The 25976-nt window shown below is 43.8% G+C and overlaps 1 protein-coding gene across 1 annotated transcript in view; it reads right to left on the bottom strand.

The window, feature by feature from the left end:
* Positions 1-2765: 2765 nt before the first annotated feature.
* The window catches only part of LOC134381810 (deleted in malignant brain tumors 1 protein-like), a 50385-nt gene continuing 27174 nt past the window's right edge, over positions 2766-25976 (bottom strand). The window contains exons 8-14 of the mRNA XM_063101615.1: positions 24851-24969; positions 16282-16585; positions 11023-11091; positions 10678-10749; positions 8435-8752; positions 3732-3800; positions 2766-3016 (exon numbers count right to left, since the gene is read on the bottom strand). Of these exons, the coding sequence (XP_062957685.1) occupies positions 2766-3016; positions 3732-3800; positions 8435-8752; positions 10678-10749; positions 11023-11091; positions 16282-16585; positions 24851-24969 (1202 nt within the window). The remainder of the gene's footprint in view (positions 3017-3731; positions 3801-8434; positions 8753-10677; positions 10750-11022; positions 11092-16281; positions 16586-24850; positions 24970-25976) is intronic.

Below are 25976 nucleotides of genomic sequence, written 5' to 3'. Positions count from 1 at the left end.
ATTCACCAGTCTGTTGTGACATCCTAATGGACTTCACCTACATGAGGGTCTGCTTGTTTCATTGCTCTGTATATCCCCAAGGACACATGTACATTCGCTCATTCATTGTCGAATGGACAAAGTCATTCTGAAGCCATAATACAAAAAGACACAGCCCTACCTGGTGGTGCAGAAGAAGGTAGGTGCTGAACCACTGATATCACCGATGATGTGGGAAGTAGGATCTCATGGGCTAGTGATGGGTAAAAAGAAATGACTATCATCAGGAAATAGTCACAACACTGGAAGAAGATGCACAGTTGCTTCAGGGGGCACCTGCCTCCCCACAGGATTTGCAGGAATAATGATGAAACTGCATTCTAAGGCCAGTGATCTCATATCCCCAAGGTCTCCATTTAGGGCAGAACAAGGCATTGGTGCCTATGGATAAACTAACATGTACCACGTGGCTATTAGCAAAAGCAAAGCTCATGGGTGGCTCGACCCAAGTGCCTGTGGTGTGCGAGGCCATCAGCTGGCCACCATCTCTCTGTTTCCTTCTCCTGATGTGTGCTATTGTCATGACCTCACCTGGACTAAGAAAGGACGGTCACATAGTGTACTTGCAGTGGTGGTGGGAGCGAGGGGGCAGGAAGGAGGGGATCAGCTCTGAAATGGCTTGAGGACACCTTGCAGGGCAAGGGAACTTTTCTGTCTTGACAGTAGAGGTGGTTACACAACTGTGTCCAATTACCAAAATCCACCAAACTGGGCCTTAAAATGGGTAAATTTCATGGTATATCAACCAAACTTTAATAAAATAAGATGAATTCATGCATGAATAGAGGATGACAGATGGATTTATAAATTCATCAGAGAATTTAGGTAGGAGTTTATTATTAAATTCTTCAAACTTTGCTGTATATTTGAAAATTTTCATAATAAAATGTTAGGGTGGGTTATGGCCCTCAGTTTCTACTGCAAGACCCATGTCTCTGGTTTTCGTTGACAACCTCTTGCTTTCCACAGCGGCACATACATTATTCAGTCAGCTCATGTGGCTGCTTATTGTCTCCTTGGTAGTCACAGAATGTCAAAGGCATAGAATTTTAGGGAGCATGGGATCCAGTGAGCCTGTTGTAATGCTGAGGAAACTGAGGGCCAAGGTCTTTCACCTGGTGAGAGGCCAGCCTGGTTCAGATTCCTGCAGCTCAGGGCCCTTGCCTTCCCCCACTGCCTCCCTTAGGTTGGCATGTGATATGGATTTTGTCCCCCAAGTTTTATGTATTAGAAGCTTGATCCCCACTGTGACTGTTAAGAGTGTGGGAAATCCTATTATGGTCATTGAAAAGTGGGGCCTTGAAGAGGGAATTAGATTCTGAGGACTCTGCCTAGTGAATTTTCTGTATTATTCCTACTTTAATAAAGAGAAAAATGGGATCAAGAGATGACATAACTGAGGGTGATCCCATGTCACGTCTGTCTCTCCTGTTAGGGTACAACATGAAAGAAGAGACTGAGGGAGTTTTGACTACCACTGTATCCGCCCCCAGTGCTTGGTACAGAGTTTGGCACATGGTGGACACTCAGTCAGTATCTGTGGAATGAATGAATGAGTGAATGAATGAAGCTGGGAATCAAAGGGAGATCTGATTCTAAACCTCATGATCTTTTTTATATTATGCCATGTTTTTTATATTGTGCCAATCAAAGGAAGATCTGATTCTAAACCTCATGATCTTTTTTACTTTATGACAAATTTAGTATGTAACGTCAAATGTAACACGTGGTCTTACCTGTAGGCAGAGCAGCTGTGGAATCAGTACCTATCAGTGTGAACAGAGATTGTAAATAATATCACGTCTTCATTGGTGAATGTTTACTGAGAACTTCCTACATTTAGGGTGCTGTGGGAAGCAGAAAGTATAAAGAGGCAGAGACCCCACCCTTGAGGATCTCGGCATTTGTGGGGACTTGAGACACGAGACCAGGCAGCAAATGTGGAATGTCCCAGGAGAGTCGGTGCTTCCCCGGGGGCCCTTAGGTGTTGAGGAAGGCCCAAGCCCCACGCAGGACATGTGGCTCAGGATGGGCCAACCTGCAGTGCTTGTCACTTACAGGGACGCTATCCCAGCCGCAAGCGGGGCAGAATCAGGAAAGGCAAGGGAGTACTCTTGGGCAGAGAGCCAACCAGAGGGACAGATAAGTTTGGGAAGGTCAGTAGGCCCAGGATGTGGAAGGCCTTGAACACCAGCTGACAAATTTGGCTCATCACCCAGAGGTTACAAACGCAATAGTTTCTGAGAACCATGCAGGTAAGATAAACATGGGATTTGAACATGGTGGGGACTGTGTGAACTGGAAAGCTGTTCCGTGTCCAAAGGGCAGCTCTTTCTCAGATTCAATCATTCACGTAATAGAAGAATTTGTTGTTTTTGTTCCTGAGCTGCTTTATTATTATTATTTTAATAAAATGTAAGAATTTGGAATTTTATGACAAATATTCTGCTTTTTAGAATCAAGTTCAGCCTGAATTTTCAAACTGCTCACTTCTGAGCCTGGATCCAGCCTGTGAGCCATACTTAGCAATCTCTGCAGTCAAGGGGATAGTTAGGCTGATGCGTAACTTTGAATATAGGCACCTCCAGTTAACTGCTGGACCCACTACATTCCCGGAATGAGCTGTGGGGGCTGTGTGTGTGTGTGTGTGTGTGTGTGTGTGTGTGTGTGTGTGTGTGTGTGTGTGTGTGTGTGTGTGTGTGGTCTAGGAGTGAGGACAGAGGGGACTAAGAGGAGCCTTCCAAGTGAAGATTGACAGCCAGCCCCCCACCTGCACAGATGACACTGGTGTCGTTCAAGTGCCCACATTTGTGCCCTGCCCGGCCCCTGTGCACACACTGCCCCAGGTGGCTCTCGCTGCCCACACACTGTACATCATCCAGCAGGATCTTCCCAGAGCCTGCCCTGAAGTAGGCCCCTGTGGGGGCTCCCACCACCTGGCCATTCTGGAGCTGGCGGCACACAACAGTGGCCTTGGCTAGGTGCCAGAGGTCATCACACATGGTTCCCCACATACCCTGGACCAGAATCTCCATGTGGCCTGAGCACCTGCCCGTGCCACGCAGCAGCCTCACCTCCACCCAGCTCCTGCGGAGACACATCTGGCAACTGATAGTGGAATTTTAGCAGATGTAAAATGGCTTTATACCTGAGGCTATCCAAGGTAGCTGGGCTGCCTGTCTGTAGTGACAGTAACTGCCCACTGGAGTGAAATTTACTGCGCTTTTTTCTCCCATAGTAATCAGTTCAGCCTAGAGGTGACTCTTTAGGCTCTGGAGTCAGATTGCCTGGATTTGCATCCCAGACCCATTGCTTCTCCACTGTGTGGTCCTGGGCAAGTCCCTTGACCTGTCTGGTGTCTCATCTGTAAACATGGTGATCGCAATAATGCTCATTTAATGGAGCTGCTCTGAGGATTAAGTGAGGTAATGCAGGTAAAATGCTAGCACAGCCTGGCATGTGCATGATCAGTGTTCAGAGAACATGGGCCACTCTTATTATTCTTTGGGAAAGTCAGAAAGCATGGCAGGGATCGCAGTGCAGTGAGACCGATGATAGTTGTGGAGTAAGAACTCAAGGCCTGAGGCTCAGGGGCTCTCCCCGAGCTCATCTGTCCCCTAAGAGCTGTGAAATGTGAGATAGATAAGACTGCTAAGGGTTTCTCCCTGCAGCAAAGTCAAATCCTAGATTACCCCTTTCCTGCCCATCTGTAGGAAGACATAGCGTCAACAGTGAGCTGGGGGTCTCCCAGGAGTGTGATGAGACGGGGTGCACCTCAAACACACCCATAAGGCACAGTCTTGCATCGCTTAGCGATGGGGATGCGTTCTGAGAAAGGCTTTGTAGGCGATTTTGTCATTGTGTGAACATCATAGCATGTTACTACATAAATCTAGATGGTATAGCCTACTACACACCTAAGCTATACAGTTTAGCCACCATCAGATATGTGGTCCACATGGTTGTGTGGTGTGTGACTGTACTTGCAGGACCCCTGGTTGGAAAGTATTCCTTTGAGCATTGTCTTTCTTTAATCTTCTAGAAGCTCTCACTATCCCCAGGACCACAGGCTGAAATTCTACCATCCTCTAACCCTCTTTCCCCTGTCACCTTCACGAACCCTTCCTGGAATCCCTCTTTCCTCGCCGCTGTGTACTTTCAGTGTACCTTTCATGGCGCTTGCCACCACCTGCCTCGATGGTGGTGCCGAGAATGCACCTGCCTTCCTCACCAGATTACAGACACTGCCCGATGGAGCACTGAGAGTGGCACTGCCCAGGCGAAGCTCCAATCATATGAAGAGCCACAGGAGATATGCTGTTTTTGAGCTGCCCCGTGTTAGGAATAACTCCCCAGTCAGAGTTAGAGAGGACACAGAAGAGGCTAAATTCATTAAAATCAGGAAAATGTTTTCTGAGCCCTGGGAAAATAAGAGGGCCACATAGCCCTCATCCCTAGATCTTCTGGAGCAATATTCCAGGAGTCAGAGCTAGTGTGGAGATGTGCCTGGGTTTTCTCTGCTGATGGAGGCACAGGGCACTGGGGCTGTCTCAAGGCAGACGGTCAAACAGAAAACTGGGGGTGGCCCAGACGACTGATGCTGAGAAAAGACCTGAGGTTGATATGCAGACAACCCACCTTCCAACCCTGAGTATTACGCTGTGCACTTTGCCCTAACCCAGCAGCCCTGGCAGAGTCTTGCTGGGAGTTATGTGATGTGCTGGGTTTTGCTGGAGGGAGTGAGTGGGAGTTTCATGATCAGGACTGCAGGGGGCACTTTGAAAGACATTATTGAACAGAAAAGGATTCAGTGTCCCTCCCCTTCCTCACACCCCCAGGTGCATTCAGTGTGTCTGACTGAAAGATTAGGGAGTGGAGCAGGGACCTGGGTTACTCTGGGTGGAACCAATCCGGACCAGTGACAGCAAGAGGAAGTGGAGTTGGATGCAGGAGTGACTTTGTTACAAGGACACCATTTTGCTTCTGCTGTCTTTACAAATGTAGAGGCTCTTTCACTTCTGTTCCCTCCCTTGTTCCTTACTGCACCATGAGGGAGGTGGAGATAAGCGTATTTCTAGTCCCATTTGACAGGTGAGAACACTGAGGTGCAGTGACCTTAGCTGACTTGCCCAAGGAAGATGTGGCAGTCAGTGCACCTGCCAGGGACTAGGAGACAGCTGTCCCACAGCCCGGCGTTGGCATCACAAGGCCCTCTGTTGACATCCCCCCTCCCTGTCATCTCCTGTGCCCCACTAGAGGGGATTGAGAAGGAACACATTTAATGGTTCAGCACGTGTACTTTGTCCTACCTTCTGGCTGGTGGGTAGACGATTCAGCACCTGCCAGGGTGAAGAGAGAATTTGTGTGAACCATACAGACTCACATCACACCCTTTCTAGCTGGTTCCAAGGTGCCTGTGACCCCAGTATGCTGAACGAAGGCTGCTTTGGAGAAGTAACACTCTGGCCACCAGCACCCAGGGTGGCCTCCCAAGCCCCTGAGTCACCACACAGCAGCTCAAATGAGCTTTGGGAGAGTACTCCAGAGCGGTGGGACCCCCTTCCTGGCCCTTCTGCCTGCCTGGCTGCTTCTTGGCTGCTCAAATGCTCCTTGTGGGTTAGCATCTTTTCCCTGGAACAGCAGATTGCTTCAGAGAGTCTCCCAGCTACCGTCCTTTGAGGACTCAAGATGCTGGCCTGGGTCATCAGAGGTCACTCTCTTCTCACCAGACTTTCCAGGGGCTGCTCCTTGAATGGCATTTAAAGGAGCGAATTTGTGGTCAGGACTGTGCACCGGATTTTTCTCAGATACACCAGAAACTTCCCCCAATCCTTGACTCTGAGGACCAACAGTGAAGTTGATTTGGGTGAGGACATACATGCGGGACCCGGGACAGTGGGTAGCAGAGGTGCCCACAGGACAGGAAGGTGGACTCCTGGAGCACAAGGGCACACAGAGGGCATCCTACCTGTGGACAGGGGTGTGGTCTGTGGAGTCGCAGGCCAGGCTGAGGGCATGAAGGGCTTCCCTCCATCTACGGGAAAGAGGGTCAAGATGGGGCAGAGCGCCACCTTGTGAGCTCGTGAGGTGCTGCCTTGCCCTGCCATCAAGACAAAGTGATATCACGGGCAAAGTGGGATCCTGGCCTCTGGCCTTTCTCTGTCACTAACTGCTCCTGAGACCCGAGGAGGCCACATCCTGGCAAGTACACAAGGCAACTATTTCTTCTTAACGCTTACTTTTGGGGGTTGATCATTCAATTATTTTTCAGTTATAAAGTGATACATGTTCCTTATGAAAAAATTGGATAAAACAAACAGAAAGCAAACAATAATCTCCCACAAGTCTATCACCCAGAGATAACTCTACGCCCAGTGTGGTGTGCCCCATTCCTGATTTTCTATACTTTTATTCATATAAACACAGATGTACATACTGTGTAAGGGAACTTCAAACAGTTCATGGAAAAACAGATTTAAAAGATAATATGCATCTTTCCATGAACCCTCATATACACAAATGAATGGAATATAAATTGTTTGTGATGTGTATTCAGGAATTATCTAACTTAAACATGATACATAAGTGGTGATTTTGCAGAGATCCTTCTATATTTATCCCACGCAAACTGGCCCATGCAGATCTTAAAAATATATAGTTTATTTTATCTACTGGTAGAATTTCTGAAGAATCTGTGCCTATCAGGAGTTGGAAGATGGTTTCAGCAAGGTGGAGAGAAAGAGAGAACATGAGAGGCAGGGCTGTCGGTCAGGGCATCCTAAAGCATGGCCAGCTGACCAGCGGCCCCAGAATCCCATGATTTGAGGGGCTTGTTAAAAATGCAGATTTGGGGGCTTCTCCCGAGGATACTTAGATTCAGGGGTGGGTGTAAAGTGAGGCCAGGCCTCTTCTGTACCTTAACAAGTACCTGCAGAGACTCCTGGGCACCCTGGAGCCGAGAACTCCTGAGGTGTGCTTTGGGGGCCCCACTCCTGTCTTCCATGGGTATAAACCACTGCGATCCAGTGAGGGTGCCATGGCAGGTGTAATGAGGCCTGCAGGAGACCCCAAAGAAGCGGGCAGGAATAGTCGTGGGAGACATTCTGAGCCATCAGTGGTGGTCCTGCCTCGACGCCTCCCCGGCATGCCTCCCAGCTTTAGGACCAGAGAACCTGCTGTCTCCCAGGACACTGAGCTGTCCTCCTTCTTATGGATGCCCCATCTTGTCACTGATTGTGTTTCTCTCTTGCCTTTGGTACCCAGGAAGCTCAGAGCCTCATTTATGGCCACACGTACAGGACTTTATGACAAGAATTTAGACGGGACCTTGGGCTTTATTGCCACCTTTCTTTTCGTTCTACGTTTTGCAAATATGAATTGTCTTTTGCTCTGTTTTATGTATTTTCATTACTTCCTTGAATGTGTCTGCACTCATTCCATTTTGTAATTACTGTATGTACTTATTTCTGTGGTTGTTGTCTGAATGTTCTGGCTGCTCCACAAGCACGCAGATGGGGTCAGCCCGGTTCACCTCCATAATTCCAGTGCCTGGCACATGGCCTGGCCCATAGGTGGACCCAATCAATATGTTTTCTAAAGAAGTGCAACAGGCAAGATGTAAGAAAAATAAAGAAAGCCCCTTTGCTTTGCTGAGCCTCAGTTTTGCCATTTGAGAAATGGGGACAGTCTCTGTGGTGGCAACTTCATTGGATATTGTGAAGATCAGATTCAACTATGTGTATGAGGCAATTTGTAAATATCAAGTGTCCTGAATCATTTTCTTAACTTGACTAACGAGGCTCAATGTGTGTTGATGGTGTGGTTTCTCTGTTTGGGGCTGGCAAGTCAGGGGCTAGAGATGCCATTGATGAGTGACATCAATCATTCTTCTCTACCTTTCAGCCCACATATGCAGTAAAGGGCATGGAAATGAAACTAGCCCTAACACAGAGGGAGAGTGATACATTCTGGGGGAGTTTTAGTCTATTTCCTGATGTGCAGAGGTTCCTTTCCCATGGGGTTGCACAACTTGGTGAGTTCGGATCCTGCTCTTCGTTGGTAAGAAGCTGTGCAGTGCTGGTCCCTGCAGTTTGGCCCTGCAGGTGGGGAAGCCTCTGCAGAGGCGGGTGCAGAGCACACAGCTTTCCTCAGGGAGGTCAGCTAGACACCTCAAAAGATGACCTGGAAAGAAGACAGGAGGTGGCCCTTGGCTCTCAGTCAAGCTCAGTAGAAAATATCCTTGAGTGTTTTCATTTGGTTAACAAGGGAAAGTTAGTCCTATCACTGAAGAAGGGATTGAAGATCTCAGTCAAGAGAGAACATCCACTATCTCTACACTCTCATGTAGAAAGCTATCTGTAACACCGCCAGGGAAGACTGACAGCCAGCCCCTCACCTGCACAGATGACCCCAGCATCCTCCAGGTGCCCGCAGTTGTGCCTGGCCTGGCCCTGGTGCACACACTGCCCCAGGTGGCTCTCGCTGCCCACACACTGCACATTGTCCAGCAGGATCCTTCCAGAGCCTGTCCCAAAGTGGGCCCCTGTGGGGGCTGCCACTGCCTGACCACACTGCAGCTGGCGGCACACAACAGCAGCCTCAGCCAGGTCCCAGAGGTCGTCACACACGGTCCCCCAGGTGCCCTCGATGAGGACTTCCACGCGGCCTGAGCACCTCCCCGTGCCATTCAGCAGCCTCACCTCTACCCAGGCTCCTGAGAAAGCACGACAAGGGGAGACACTGGGGGCTGTCCTTCTGGTGTCAGGGTATTGCCTTCATCCTGTTATATCAGACTTTCATACTACTGGTTCCGTTATACTCATACCTTCCATATACCACAAAACAACAAGGATGACGATGGTGATGGTATAAGGATAATACTAACATTTCATGAGTTTTACTACATTACAGGCACCATCAGAGCCCTTTATAAAGTTTGATCTCATTTGACCCTCACAGCGAATTTCCGATATTGGTTCAATTATTTTTTTTTTTCTTTTTGCCAATAAAGAAACTGTGACTCGGGGAGTTCAAGTAATCTGATCAAGGTCAAACACCTGTATGTGGCCTTCCTGAACTTGAACACAAGCATTCTAATAAAAATCTTTAAAATTTAACTGATTTTCTACACTGCTTTTAGGAACATGAGACTTGACCTAATACCACTTGCTATTGAGGAATGAAAGAGTTACATAATTTTAAGGTAAACTAAGCTATGGTTTGCAAAACAGATGGATTGTACAAAACCATGATATGCAAGACAAACTATCTAAACAGCTTTACAGACCCCTCTATTCCATGATAAGACTATAAACAAGCTGTTTTAAATAATGTCTTTGCATGGACTTGTGTTGCAAAGATAAGATCACTAACTGTTCTATAACTCACCTAGTTTACAATTCTGTCCAATCACTAAAACAGTGGACATTGGCTGGAAATCTGTAGAAGAGTTTTGGATTATTCCCCACCCACAGCCAGGAAATTAATTCTCTGGAGAAATTAAATCCCAAAGGTCCATTCTTTGTAGACATCAGGAAAACTGAAGGCAGCACTGAGAACTGGATGTGTTAGTTGTCTTTTCCCACTCGGCTAATGGAAAACCAGCAGCCAGAAATGTCACCTCAACCCATCAGGTTCTTAGTGCCTCATTCTTAAGTGCAAAAGACAGTGGGAATACCCAGATCTTTGAGAAAAGTCTCTAGCCTAAAAGACATAAATTAAAACAAATAGAAAAACAAAGAGAAGAAACAGGGAAAACAAAAGGAACAGAAGAAAGTTTTGAGTAGAAAGCTATAATCCACATACCAAAAGAGTTAGAGAAGGCATCATATCTGCAAAGCAAGAAGAGGAAGCTACGAAAAAGAAAAAGTCAGTCAACAAGAAAGTGCTCTTAGAAATTAAAAAATACAGTGGCCGAAATTTTTAAGAAATAGATCAAACCCTTGAAAGATAGTATGAAGAAAACTTGAATACACAGGAAAATGTCTTAAAAATGCAAAATTAAAGAAACATAAATAAGTCCCCAAATTTGGCAGATCAGTATAGGAAATCCAACATCTGCCCGAAGGATTTCTGGAGGCAAGAAGCTGTCAAATAAATAATTCAAGAAAATTTGTAAGAATTAGAGAACATGCATCTCTACACTAAAAGCTTAAACCGAGTGTGCAGAATAATGAGTAAAAAAAGACTCAGATCAAAGTAAGTCATCACAGGAGCTCAAAACATAAGTAACAGAGAAAGGTCCTAAAAGCTCTCAGAGAAAACAGAAGACAATACACACAGAATCTGAAAGGCATAGATGGGCTTTACAATTTTCAGATTAGGTCTTAATGTACCTGGGTCTTAGCAATTAGTTTTGCTAGAAGCTTCTCTCCCTGTCATGCTGTCTCCCCAAAGGAGGAGGCAAATGGAGGCATATGGGTTTGGGATTAGACAGATATGCGCTCACATCCTGACTTTACTACTTTCTAGTCAACTAACTATAGGAAAATTAATTTTTATGTGTCTCCCTATGTAAAAAAAATGGGTGTGAGTCTGGGGTAAACTGTGTGAGCATAAAGTGAAATGTTAATTACGTGACAAGAAAACCAAAATGTTCCATCAATGTTAGCCCCTTCCCACATTTTCTTCAGGACTTACCCGCCGGGGGAGTGGGTGTGGACTGCAGGGCTGCAGGCTCTGTTGTGGCCATGGTTGCAGATAATCCACCACCTGGGACAAACAGTGGGGACAAACAGAGGCATCTATTGTAGTTAGGACATCCCCTAAACCAACTTTAGAAAGATAAAAGTTTGAAAACAGATGCAGCCTGAAGGTCACAGTCAAATATGCAATGTCATTCCGGACTCATCTCCTTCAGAGGCAAGGAGTTCTTGTAGGGATATGGTCACCACTCAGTGTGGCTTCAGGTCTGAGAAGGTGCCAGCCCAGTGTCTGTCACGTGGCTCCCTTTTCCTACTCCCCATAGAACAAATGCCAACTGACCTGTTGGAGTGGGAGCTGGAGAAAGCCCCGCAGTCTCCGTGGTGGGCGCGGTTGCTGACAGGGCTTGACCTGTGAGTGCAGAACAAAGACAAGCCTGGTCACTGCTAGATGCCTCCTCCTCACACATGGGAGAGTGAACTTCTGACAACGAGCCCAGAGGGACTGGCTGGACCCAAATCCACCCTGTCAGGGCTTTGGTCGGCTCCCCTAGAGGCAGATTCAGGTTGGGAGGACCACCCACCTCCCTTCTGCACACACACATCTCACACTAGTTATCAGAGCACAGTGGGATGGAAAATCCAGTGTTTTTAGAACTTCCACCCAGTTAGTGAATTCCAACCCTTTAAATGACCACAAAATAAATTCCAAATTTTCTCTTCATTCCTTTTAGGAACAATCCAGATATATGCACTTAAATGATAAAACTTTTTGGCATCTATCTAGATATTTGGTGAATTTATCTGAGCTCTTAGTAGCTTAAACCATGAGAGTCTCTCATAACACAATAAGACAGCCTCCATTTTCATATTAACTCATAAAATATCATTCAATTAATGCATTATTTTATTTTAAAAACCTAAAATGATTATAGCAAAATATGAAGATCTGATAGAACCTACTAGTGAGTACTCAGGAATTCATTATACTATTCCTGACATTTCTTATTGTCTTTCATGCATTTTATAATAAAATAATCTGATTTCTATTTCAACCCCAGGTGTGGTAGCTGGTGTGGTAGGTTGAATATTGTTCTCCTTTAGACGTCTATGCCCTTCCTCCCTGGAACCTACAAATATGTTGTAGATGTGATTAAGTTTCACATAATAAAATGGGGAGATAGTCCTGGATTATTTGCATGGGCTTGATCTACTCATAGGAGGCCTTAAAAGCAGAGAGTCTTTTCTGGATGAAGTTATTGAGAGATGGTAAAAAAAGAGGCAGGATAGATTTAAAGTATGAGAGGAACTTGATCCCCTGATGCAGCTTTAAGATGAAGGGGCCACGAGCTAGAGAATGTACGTGGCTTCTAGAATCTGAGAATAGCTCCCATCCAGCAGCCATCAGGGAAATGGGAACCTCAGTCCTATGATTTCATGCAACTGAATTCTGCCAACAACCTGAAGGAGGCTGGAAATGAATTCTCTTTCAGATTTCAGTTGTACTTACACCTTGACTTTGGCCTTTAACACTCGAAACAGAGACCAGCCAAGCCCACTGGACTTATGACCTATAGAACTATAAAACAATACATTGATGTTGTTTAAAGCTGCTAAGTTTGTGGTAATTCTTTATGACAGCAGTAGAAAACTATCATAATTGGGTACAGATTTACCATTCCACTTGAGACCCTTAAAAAATCAGAGAAAATACATTAAATTGTAGCTTTCTGATGCTAGATACCAGGCAGCACAGGAGAGTGATCACTAAGAGAGAAAAAATGAACATTGGGAGTCCTATAATTATCCCCGGTTATTAATTAGAGAGAGTTTCCAGTCCACAGCACAGGGATGGGTGAACAGGTGGATCCTGGCAGACTTCATAGGTTGAGGAGATGGAGCAGAAAGTTCAGGGAAAACAACGTGGCTAGAGTTTACTGGGAATAGTACAAGAAGTTGCTCATAGAGAGAGCTCCGAAGATTTTCAGAGGGTCCCTCTCAAGTATTTATCCAAGTACTGATCAGCATTATATGTAAAGACAATATCCAGGACCAAAGTAAGAACTGCCTAAAGTTAGCAGGAGAAGCAATCTTCAGAGATCACACAGGGCTGGGAATAGTTCCTGTTCCTACCACTCAGAGTGAAACATGACAATTCATGGGGCATTGGGCAGGGTAATCAGAAGGCTGTTGCCCTAATAAAGGGGAACATTAGCTCCAGACTAAAGGTTGCTCTAGTTCTGCCTATCAAAACTTAAGCACAAGCCTCAAAGGGACCACACTGTTTTCAAATAACTTAAGTGATTAAAGTAGGATTGGTAATTTTTTCAAAAATCTAGTACCCAACAAGATAAAATTAGCAAAATTTGTCATCCAATCAAAAATTGTCAAGCATGTAAAGAAACAGAAAACTGTGCCTGTAAAGAGGAGAAAAATAAATGAATGAAAACACACCAAGAAGTGATAAAATTACTAGACATGAAAACAATAATTACCATTATATGATATGATCAAGAAGGTAAAGGAAAGACAGGCATGAAAGTAGAGATATGGTACATATAAGAAAAGACCTAAATCAAATTTCTCAAGAAGAAATCAAAAATGCCCGAGACAGAAAATAAACTGAATAAGATGAAAGCAGATTAGGTATTGCAGAGAAAAAGATAAGTGAACTTGAAGACATACCCAAAGCTAAATGCTATGGAAAAAGAACACTGAAAAAAAAAAAAGAGAGAGAACATATCTGTGAACTGTGAGACAACTTCAGATAACCTAATACACATTTAGGTGAAGCCCCTGAAGGCAAGGAGAAAAAGAGGAGACAAAAATATTTGAAGATATAAACTTCCAAATTTGATTTTAAAAAACCACAGATCCAAGAATCTGAATGAATCCCAACTACAAAAAAACAAAGGGAAAACTGCACCAAGCTATATTATACTCAAATAGATTAACACCCATGATAAGTAGAGTATCTTGAAAGCAGTCAGAGACAAAAACACATTATATAAAGGGAAAAAAGATAATAATGACCATAGACTTCTCATCAGAAAGGATGAAATTCAGACAACACAAAAACAATATTTTTAAACTACCGAAAAAAACACCAGCATAGAATTCTACACCAGGCAAAAATATCTTTGAAAAATGAAGATGATATAAAGATGTTTTCAAACATATAAAAAGTGAAATAATTTGTCACAAGTAGACCTGCACTGCAGGATGTGGTAAATGACGTTCTTCGGGCAGAAGAAAAAGGATGCCACGTAGAAACTTGCATCTGTACAAAGAAATGAGGATCACTGGAAGTGGCAAAGGTAGAGGTAGATAGAAAAGACTACTTTTGTTATTTAAAAAATCTCCTTAAAAGATAATTGACTCCTCTAAAAATAATAACAATGTATTGTGGGGTTTATACCATATGTAGAAATAGAATGTATGACAAATACAAACACTTGGATGGGGAAATGGAATTATACTATTGTAAGACTTTTATACTATGCATTGAGTGGTAAGTTAAAGATCTGTATTATAAACTCTAAAATAATCACTTAAAAATGGTTATAGATAATTACCAAAAAAGTAGATAAAATGGAGTCATGAAAAATCCCAAAACAATGGAGAAGATAAAGAAAGTGGTAAAATGGGACAGGTGGGATAAATAGAAAACAAATTCCAAAATGGTAGATTTAAACTAAACTGGGCTGACTTGAAAAATATACCCACAAATTATTTGATACTCCTTTACTCAAGAGATAAAGCTTGATTTCTCTCTTTGACTTTGGGTTGGACTCAGCTCACTTCTGACAAATAGCATACAGCCAGAGTCATGATCTGTCACTTCTGAGATTGAATACAAAAGACTGTGGGTTCTGTCCTGAGCTCTCTCTCTGTCTCTCTCTCTGTCTTTCTCTCATAAGTTGCTTTGGGAGAAGCCAGCTTTCATTCTGTTCACTGCCCTTTGTACAGACCCATGTGGCAAGGAACTGAGGAAGGCCTCCAGTTAGCAGCCACCAAAAAACTAAGGCCCCAGTACAAGGGCACATGAGGAGCAGAACGTGCCAGAAAACCTTGTGAGTGAGCTGGGAAGAAAACCCCAGGTGATCCTTGAGATGACTGTGGCTGTGGCTGACAGTTTGACAATAATCTCATGAAAGACCCTGAGCCAGGACTACACAGCTAAGCTGCTTTCAGATTTCTGACCCACAGAAACTGAGATGATAAATATTTGTCGTTTTTAAAATGAGAAATTTTGAGTAATTTTTTATATAGCAGTGAATAAGAGGCCAAACATGCAAATAATCATATTAAATATAGTCTAAACACCTCAAATAAAAGGCAGAAATTTTAAAATAGGATTTTTTAAAAAGTAAAACTCAAGTACATGCTATCTAAAAGAAGTTTGCTTCAAACATAAAAACACAAATAGGATAAAGGTAACACTATGCTGACACTAATCAAAAGCTGGAGTGTCTGCTAATATCATAAAAAGAATACAAACAGGGATAAATTTGTATGCCTCTTTGTCATTTTATTCATTTATGTTTCTCAAATTTTGTTAAATTTTTAGGTGAATAAACATTCAGGATTTTGATGTCCTATTTTATACAACACAATTCGTATGGCTGAATGGACCCCTTTATGTATTTATGCACATGCGTGCCTGTGCCATCACCTATGGAATTTCCCTCAGCATTTTTCTGTTTCTGTCCCCCACGAGGACTGGTCTCACCACTGTCCTATCAAACATGTAGAAAAGGAGGATTAGTCTCTTCTTTCATTCTCTGTGTCCTCTTCCAATGATATATTTAATGTCACTCCATTTTCAGACGCTTGAAATTAAGAGAATGATTAGTAAGCACAATATGAGTGTCTACGAATTAGTGAATCTATTTTTAAAAAACATGGTTGGACAACCGTAAGTGTTATCTGGTAGACATGGAGTCGATTTTAACTCATATTGTCTCAACTGACTAAGCCCCTGAATCATTCGGAGACAACTACACATTTTCAATGTACCTATTGTCAGGCAAGTGCAGGACTTTTTAAGTCTGGCTGATGGGATGAGAACCTACTTCCCATATTTTGCTTCCCCTGTAAGTCTTTCCCCCTCTGATCTGGGCCCCCTGTGCGATGTGGCGTGCTATGGATGGCTGTTAGCTCTTTGACCCCTAGAGAGACTCAGCCACACAGGACCACTAAGCTGCATGACTCCAGGGACCACCATTCGCATATGACATGTGACCACCTGCACGAGGATACACACTACACAGCACATTTTAGGAGTATAGAATGCTAGAAGCTGTGCAATGCAAAGGCCCTGCCACCTTGGCATATGAAGGGGACATTCTATAGAGAAAAAGCCACAAAGCAAAAGAACCAAGCAAAGACGAGACTGACCTGACGATGTGTACAATGAGGTGGCAGCTTTAGACTCTGTGGTTGGAGCGGGGCCTAATGAATTGCCAGAACCTGATGAACAGAAGAAACCTACATGCTAAGGTCTATGGAGCTATTTACAATACTCAGTAAAATCAATCATTGAGTATTATTTGAAGGGAAAACAAAGCAGTGACCTCCTGTTAAGGAAACTGCCCCTCACCTGCACAGATGACGCTGGCGTCCTCCTGGTGCCCGCAGTTGTGCCCGGCCTGGCCCCCGTGCACACACTGCCCCAGGTGGCTCTCGTTGCCCACGCACTGCACATCATCCAGCAGGATCTTTCCGGAGCCTGCCCCAAAGTGGGCCCCTGTGGGGGCTGCCACCGCCTGGCCACACTGCAGCTGGTGGCACACAACAGCTGCCTCAGGCAGGTCCCAGAGGTCGTCACACACGGTCCCCCACATGCCCTGGACAAGAACCTCCACACGGCCTGAGCACCTCCCTGTGCCATTCAGCAGCCTCACCTCCACCCAGGCTCCTGGGGAGTCATGAAGAGAAGGGGTATTAGGGGATTAATCTTCTGTGTCAGGAGGTTGCCTTAGTCTTGGTATATTGGGCTGATATATGCTGATGTCAAAACACTCATGTCTTCCCTATGACATTATGTCATAGGCGTAGGGATAGTCATAAATGCTACTCCTCGCATCTTGTGACTGGTTACTCACCCCAGGTGCCTTCCTGAGTACGTTACAAGCTTGATCTTCTTCGACCACTACAACTCCCTTGTCGGTTCTGTTATTATGTCCATTTTGCAGATGATGACAGTGGGATTCAGAAAAGCCAAGTTAACTTTCTCAGGGTTAAAGTGGCAATCTGAAATTGGAGTCTGGGTAGTCCGACTCAGTATCCTATACTGCTTTCTAAGGCCAGTGAACTTCGTTGTATTTTCCTCCCTGAAGTTACCCTTGTCTCTCCCTCTCGCAGGTGGAGCCCTGTGCCTCTTGCTCTGGGGAAGATGCACACAGAGTCGAGAGCCGATGTGACCCGTAAGATGTCCTGGCTTTTGTTTTCAAAAGTCTGAGACCAAGGAAGAGAGTAGGGCTTGGGGGAGAGAAGTGCTCATTCTACCTTCTGTGCAACTAAAAGGATATTTCCTCCAGTTTGGGTGGACAGAAGGATCTATGGGTCTGGAACATCCGGGCTGAAACTCCTACTGCATGGAAGTGCCTCAAGGAGGCCAGAAAACCCCAGTGAGTGGCAGCATCAGACCTCTAGAGAGGTAAAGCCAGAGGACCTGGGTTCCCAACCTTACACGTGCCCCTTCAGCCCATACATGGCCCAGGAACTCCAGAAGACCCTTGACCTGAGGACTCCTGTCAGCCATGGCCTGGTGGAATGCTGACCAGTCTTGCTGCGGAAGCCGCCTCAGTGTGGGCGAATGTCCACGACACACTGGAGATTACAGAGCACTCTTTCTAGCACTGAAGACATTTTTTTCTTTGCTGCCATCATAGTCATACTTTTAACTATAGAATATTCACTTGATGCCTATTATGTGCAAGGCTTTATAAGGTGGAGTTATAATGAGTGAAAGAATGGAGAAAACTAAGTAGATTATTTCTATGTCTAGTGAAAGTAATCTTTAACCTCTAAAGAATCTGCAATTCTGATGCTTGGCTTATTTAGTAATTAGTTGCCCTGGCCATGATATTTATATTGATATTCCATGCTCTAGAATATTCTAGAAACACTGATGAGCTTTCTCTGTTAAGCCAACAGAAGGGGTAAAAAGTAGAACCTACCACTCCACTGGATTTCTTATTTAAACAAAACTTTGACAGTCTGTGTCTCATTATATTAGTAGTGGTCTAGCATACAAAACAGGAGTAGTAATATAATACGATACAACATAACATAGATAATGTAATGTGGTAATATTTTCCATATCTAATGTACAGGTGGTTTTGAAATCAAGTTAGAAAATTTTTGTGAATAAAATTGCAGTGGAGATGTGAATCATTATCATAATGACATGGCAATTATGCTTAGAAGAGAAGGCGAGGAAGACTGCCGGAGGAGATTTAAGGTCAAGTTCTCCTTTAGATGTCCCAATTCTTTTTTTTTTTTTTTTTTTTTTTTGTCGTTTTTTTCGTGGCCGGCACTCAGCCAGTGAGTGCACTGGCCATTCCTATATATAGGATCCGAACCCGCGGCGGGACCGTCGCCGCGCTCCCAGCGCAGCACTCTACCGAGTGCGCCACGGGCTCGGCCCTAGATGTCCCAATTCTCCTGGGCTGTCAGTGTACGTTTTATGAACAAACCCCTCCTCACATCATTCAGTGCGACTGTTACCTACTGTTTTCAACTCAGCCCCACCAGGAACTGTGTGTACTATTCCCCAAAGATAAGCTTCTCTTCTCAACAAAGCTCCTGTGAGCAACCTTTGTCCAAAAACGGGGCCAGCTTGCTGTGTGCACCATCACTGGTAACAGGGAAGACTGGCCTGAACCCAGGTCCAAGGAGAACATAAAGTTAGGATAGACCTCACCACAGCCAACAAGTTCTGTCACCAAGAAGGTTATAAGATAAGTCAGAATCCTTCCCCACCCTGTGATTTGAAACAGACTCGTGGTGGGTAAAACATCATATTCTCCATCCCCAAATGTCCTTGTGGAGCTGGTGATGGATCCAGATGGTTTGTTTTATGAACAACACAGAAGAGCAGGGCAGATTCATCCATCAGATGTGGTAGACACTGTGCCTTGGACCCATGTGACTTTTAAGGGCCCCAAAACATCTTTCATTTCTTTTAAAATCAGGAAAAAAAAGAAATGACTGCAATCTAGCCTGGTTATTTGTCGTTATACCAACACAGCCATAAAATGTATTTTTAATATTTTTTTATGGATAGAAGGGCCATCCCCAGAAAGAAAAAGTGCCTAAAGGCCCAGAATGCCAAAAAATGGCCCACGCTGAGGCCTGAAACGGGTAAGAGAAGTCTGACTATTGTGTCGTGTTCTTTGAGGAGGTAGCAGAGTGACTATGTGGCTAGTTTAGCACATCTACGCAGCCATGACCTTCCACCATAGTTATTTATTCTAAACACACACACAACTAGGTTTAACCTAGAAAAAATAGAGTTTCTACTAACGTGAGTTACTGTAGGACCAGACTTAAAGTGCTAAAGTGGTACAATGACTTTTTGTCTGCAAAGAAGATGTCCAAGCCACTATCCCAGGGGGAGGAAGGAGGAAGCTGGGATTTGGGCTCACATTGGATAGAGCCCTAGTGAACCAAAGGGATACATTTTACCTAACTGTTGCAGAGTTTGAAAATATAATTTTAAATGTTTTGTCCATTGGGAATTTTATGTTAAAAACTGCAGAGCAGGTGACAACTCACAGCCGACTCCTCGATTTCTTGGTTATAGTCTTGATATACCTGGACCTTAGCAATCAGGCCTGCAAGAATGTTCTCTTCCCTATAGTCCAAAGGTAGCTTTGGACAATACCGTCTCATCATCCAAAAGGTGGCTGGCTAACCAGTCACATGGGTGTGGAGTCAGACATATTTGTGCCCAAATCTTGGCTTCACCATGTTCTAGTTGGGTGATGCTAGGAAAATTATCTTTTCTTTGTCTGATTGGACGAAACAATAGGTGGGGGAAGGATAGCACTTGTAGGCTGTTGTGAACATTAAATGAAGTGTCAGTTCTGTGAAAGCATCTGATCCTCTGCTTATCACATTTTGGTTGTCCCATAAATGTTAGCTCCTTTCCCCATTTCCCCAAGGACTTACCCTCCGGGGGAGTGGGTGTGGACTGCAGGGCTGCAGGTTCTGTTGTGGCTGTGGTTGCAGATAATCCACCACCTGGGACAAACAGTGGGGACAAACAGAAGCATTCCTAATAGTTAGGACATCCTCTAAACCCAACTTTAGAAAGATAAAAGTTTGAAAACAGATGCAGCCTGAAGGTCACAGTCAAATATGCAATGTCATTCCGGACTCATCTCCTTCAGAGGCAAGGAGTTCTTGTAGGGATATGGTCACCACTCAGTGTGGCTTCAGGTCTGAGTAGGTGCCAGCCCAGTGTCTGTCACGTGGCTCCCTTTTCCTACTCCGCATAGAACAAATGCCAACTGACCTGTTGGAGTGGGAGCTGGAGAAAGCCTCGCAGGCTCCGTGGTGGGCGCGGTTGCTGACAGGGCTTGACCTGTGAGCGCAGAACAAAGACAAGCCTGGTCACTGCTAGATGCCTCCTCCCCCACGTGGGAGAGTGAACTTCTGACGACGAGCCCAGAGGGACTGGCTGGGCCCAAATCCGCCCTGTCAGGGCTTTGGTCTACTCTCCCTTCTCCTTTCCTGCTACAGTCATCCAGTAGTAGATATCAGACTCCACCATGGGTTGAAAAGTGCTAAACTTCAAGGATATACCCTTAGTAAGTAAACTCCAGGTCTCCATTTGTGGATTGTTTCCTTTTTTCCTTTTAAATTGTATTTGTTTATTTATTTGTTTATGTTTATTTATTTATATATTTTTTGCCATAAAACAAGTCTTAATACGTTTAAAAAAACTAAGGTCATAGAAAAATATGTTCTCTGACCACAGTAACTGATGGAAATTTAGAAAATTCACAAACGTGTGGAAATTAAACAACTCTCCTGAATAAACAATGGGTAAAAAGAAAAATCGCAGAGAAATTAGAGAGTACTTTGAGGTAAAAATCAAAACACAACATATCAAAGTTTGTAGGATGCAGGGCTCATCCACTGCTGAGAGGAAAATTTATACTTGTAAACACCTATATTAAAGATAAGAAAAACCTCAGATCAGTAATGTTAACTTCTACCTTAAGAAAATAGAAAAAGAAGAGCAAACTAAACCAAAAGCAAATATAAGTAGGAAATAAAAAAGATTACAACAGAAATATATGGAATAGGGAATTAAAAAACAGTAGAGAAAATCAACAAAACCAAAAGTTGATTCTTTAAATAAAATCAACAAAATTTGCAAACCTTTATCTAGATTGACCAAGCAAAAAAAGAGGAAAGACTGAAATTACTAAAATCAGAAATAAAGCAGGGGCATTATTACATTGTCATTATGTTTTTCATGATGGTAAGCTTTAGTTTCTTTCCCTTTCTCGTTTGCATTTTTGTTCTACCAGTGGGTTTTGTTCTTTCTTGTGTAGTCATCGTACTGATTATCATTTTTCAGATTCCAGATGCAGGATTCCCCTGAGGATTTCTCGTAGCACTGGTTTTGTTGGTGGTGAACTCCCAGTTTTTGTCTGTTTAGGAAATACACTGTTTTCCCCTCATTTCTGAAGGATAGGCTTACTGGGTATAGTGTTCTTGGCTGGCAGGGATTTTTTTTCTTTTGGTATTTTGAACGTGTCATCCCATTTTCTTCTGGCCTATAGAGTTTCTGTTGAAAAGTCTGCTGTTAGTCAGATATGGGCTCTCTTGTAGGTTACCTGATGCTTTTCTCTTGCTTCTTTTAAGATTCTCTCTTTGTCTTTGAGCTTTGCCAGTTTGACTATAATGTGTCTTGGAGAGGATCTTTTTCAGTTGAATGTGTTTGGAGATCTTTGAGCCTCCTGGATCTGAAGGTCTGTGTCTCTCCCTATACCTAGGAAGTTTTCTGTTATTATTCTGTTGAATAGGTTTTTCATGCCTTCTCCTTTCTCCTCCCCTTCTGGAACACCCAGGACTCGAATGTTTGTGCTTTAAGGTTGTCTACTAACTCTCTTAGATTTTCTTCATTTTTAAAAATTCTTTTTTTTTTTATCTGCCTTTGTTATTGCTAAAAGACTGTCTTCAAGATCAGAAATTCTTTCTTCTGCTTGTTCTAGCCTGCTGCTTAAGCTCTCAGTTGTATTTTTTATTTCATTGAGTGAATCTTTCAGTTCCATGAATTCCACTACATTCTTTTTTTAAGGTATTAATCTCTTTGTAAATTTCCTCCTTCAGATCCTGGATTTTTTTCTCTGTTCATTATGTTGTTGAACTGAGTCTTCTTCATCTCAGTAAGTTTCCTTGAGAATGTTGCCTAGAATTCCTTTTCAGTCATTTTAAGGGTTTCCTGCTCTATAGGGTCTGGTATTTGAGAATTACTGTATTCTTTTAGTAGTGTCATATTTTCTTAAGTTTTTGTATTTCTGGTGTCTCTATGTTAATGTCTGGTCATCTGGTAGAGCAGTTGCTTCTTCTGTTACTCTGGAGTGGGCTTTGAGGAGAAAGACATCTCTTCTTCTTTTCCTGGTCTCTGCTGGTGACACTCCTTCTGTCAATGCAGTCAAGTGTCTGGCAGGACACCTGCATGGTGGCTGTGGCTACTGCTGTGGTGTCAAGCTGCTTTTGTGGCAGATGTGGCTATGGCAGTGGCTGTGGTGGACCACCCATGCAGAAGTGGTGATTTCAGCATGCTCCTTGCCTGTGTCTGGGTGGTGGGGGTGGCCCTTGGCTCCTGCCTAGAATCCTGGGCGTGCTCTGTTTCTTGCCTGCTTCCAGGGTCCTTTTTATTTCTTTTAGGAGCAACCCACTGAAATGGATGAATGTTCTGGTTTCCATCTAGATCTTTGGTGGCTGTATCTGGGCTCTGGGAAGCCTAAGCTATGTGAGGCTCCCACAGGCATGAAGACAGCCCTATTTTGATCTTATTAACTTTTAAAACAGCAACCATGTATTGTATTGTTTCTTTTTAAGAGGCCATCAAATAATTAGGGAAAAATATTAGAATCTGATAAAACTCAATAGTGGATACTTGGGAGTTCATTATACTATTCTCAAACATTTGTCAGTGAGCTTGATACTTTCCATAATATGTTATTTTACATATGTATGTAAATTTTAAAAAATGAATAGCTACTTCATTATTGTGATCAGTTTAAATAATTTGGGACTAGATTATTTAAAAATGGTTAAACCATCAAACTGGTTGTTTAAAGTGGGTTGGAGTAGAAAAAGAAATAATCACATAAATCACATAATTAATTTTTTTCAGTTGGCCACATGGTACAATGTGGAATCAGTCTTAATATGCCAGGAATGTGCAGAGTTTCTTTTTGTTTTGTTTTGGTTTTTTTCTGACAGTGAAGAAGGTGACAGCTCCAATCAGGTGAAGAAAGGGCACTGTGAGGGTGTGGTCCCTGTCAACAGGAATTTCACCAGCCACCACCTATTATGTGTCTGTGTTATCATGTAGTAGAGGGAATGGGCTTCACTGCTCTCCTATCAAATACCTACAGAGGGAGGAGTTGTTTGTTCTTACATGTTTCCCGCATCCTCTTCCAATTACTTATTGGATTGTTTCTGCATTTTTCAGATTCTTGAAATTAAGAGGATACAGCATAATGATGGTATGAATGCCTACCAATTTGTGAATTTATAAGCAGTTTTTAAAACCTGTTTTGAAGACCGTAAGTATCACTGATTTTACTTCAACTTAAAGAGCTCCTGAACCATTTAGAGACAACCAAACGTTCCTAATGGACGGGCATTGTTTAGACAAGTTCAGGAATTATTTAAGAAGTCTAGGTGATGGAATGAGAAACTTGTCTCCCCTCTGCTCTGTGCCCCCTGTGTGATATAGGACAGCTGTTAGCTCTTCTACCCCTGGAGTGACTTGGCCACATAGGACCACCTGGCTGGAGGACTCCAGGGACCACCATTTGCATATGACATGTGACCACCCCATGAGGATATGGTGCACTGTGCTTCCTAGGAGTATACAACACTAGAAATTGTGCAGTGCAAAGGCCCTGCTGCCTTGGCATATGAAGGAAACATTCTATAGAGGAAAAGCTACAATGCAAAAGAACCAAACAAAATTTGAACCAACCTGACGGTGTGAGTGATGGGGAGGCAGCTTCAGGCTCTGTGGTTGAAGTGGGGCTTGGTGAGTTGTCAGCACCTGATAGTCAGAAAAAATCAACATGCTAAAGTCTACAGTGCTGTTTACAATATCATACTCAATGACTTCCAAGAGTTGAACATTTCTGAAAAGACATAAAAGCAGTGGCTTCCAGGGGAGGTAATAGCTTCACACCAGTGCAGACAATGCCAGAGGTTCATGAATTTGATTAGAGCTCAGGAATTGTTTGGAGACAACTGATATTTTCTAACAAATATTCACACACACACACACACACACACAAAATAAACAATACAAAGATTGAGAAAGTTTAATAGAATTAATTTGCTGCAATAAATATTCCGTTGCCTAAACATCTCCATCCCTGTTTATTCTTATCTCCAGACTTGTTATGGAGATATCCCTTTGCTGTGAGATGAACATTTACTCTTCCAGCCCTGCAGGAGCTCTACCATGACTTTTAGAAGAGAAAAATGCCTTTTAGAAGAGAAATCTTACCCAAAGCAAACCACCCACAGGTTGGACCCACCTGGGAGCTTGTCCGCTGGAGAAGCAGCGTCAGGCTCTGTGGTGGGGGTGGGAGCCGGAGAACCGTCAGCACCTGCTCAAGAGATCAAGGTCTGTAAGGTGATTTGTAATGTATTATATCATGGCTTCTGTTAGTGCCAGCTGGCTGTGACAGTGGTGAAGTTCTGGGAACTCACAGCCTCTCACCTGCACAGATGACGCCAGCATCCTCCAGGTGCCCACAGTTCTGCTTGGCCTGGCCCTCGTGCACACACTGCCCCAGGTGGCTCTCACTGCCCACACACTGCACGTCATCCAGCAGGATCTTCCCAGAGCCTGTCCCGAAGTGGGCCCCTGTGGGGGCCGCCACTGCCTGGCCACACTGCAGCTGGTGGCATACAACGGCAGCCTCGGCCAGGTCCCAGAGGTCATCACACACGGTCCCCCAGGTGCCCTGGACGAGCACCTCCACGCGGCCTGAGCACCTCCCCGTGCCATTCAGCAGCCTCACCTCTACCCAGGTTCCTGGGGAGTCACAAAAAGGAGGGACACTGGGAACCTAGTCCTCTGAGGTTAGGCAGATTAGGGGTATATTGCCAAGTGATAATAGCTCAATTTGTCAGAAATTCTGGCTCTTGGTCACATACAGTAAAAGAATAACCTTTACAGCTTTCTTTATTTTATTTGGCTTTTCTATTTGCTCTCATTGGAAGGACTTGTCTTCTATAAGCTAATCCACCAGAGCTGGAGGTGGACATCCCAAAGTAATTTTTAAAGGAATTGTTTGCTGATGACCGGGTAATGTCCATACAGGAGAGATGGCTTATGGATGTGTTAGTTCAGCAGCTGGAGGCAAAGAGAAGAAACCAACCCCCATTTGGTCATTAAAAGCTACTTCAAATGGAAACTACCCCCAACTAACTATGAAAACATGATGTTTATTTGTCCAAATGGATTCCCAGCCTTGATTTGGGTATGTGACTTAGGGATCTCATGCCAGAGGGACAATTGAGCTCCCAGTGTGAAGGTGGGATTTCTCCAACCCAAAGCTTGGTCCTGACTCCCCCTTTTATTTAAACTGAACCTCAGTTTCGTCAACTGTAAAATAGAAATGCCATTCTCCAGCACCCAGACAACATTGTAAAGATTGGGCTAGAAAATTTGGGAGGAAACATTCCAACAATGGCTATTCAAAGAGCTTATGTGCTAATGAGAAGGCCCAGGTACAGTTAAGAGGTCAAATTTGCCCAGATGAAGCAGGAGACAAGTGAAAAATCCAAATTAATAGTGAACGTTGTATCTTTCATATATTTTCTTGGAATAAATTATCTGTAGTAGACAGCCTAATATTAACTTAATATTTAACATTTCCATATAGTTTCCTCAAATAGCCTTGACATGAGCAATTGCTCATACTTTGCTTCTCCAATACCCCTGCAGTAGCTTTGAGCCACATGATCAGGAAAAGCACAGTAAAGCCAGTGATCCTCTCATCAGACAGGTCTGGTGAATCCAGCCTTCACCACACACTG

The sequence above is a fragment of the Cynocephalus volans genome, chromosome 7 (assembly GCF_027409185.1).
Source record: "Cynocephalus volans isolate mCynVol1 chromosome 7, mCynVol1.pri, whole genome shotgun sequence".
NCBI lineage: Eukaryota > Metazoa > Chordata > Mammalia > Dermoptera > Cynocephalidae > Cynocephalus > Cynocephalus volans.
The sequence above is the reverse complement of the archived record's forward strand: the minus strand, read 5'-3'. Positions and strand labels throughout refer to the sequence as shown.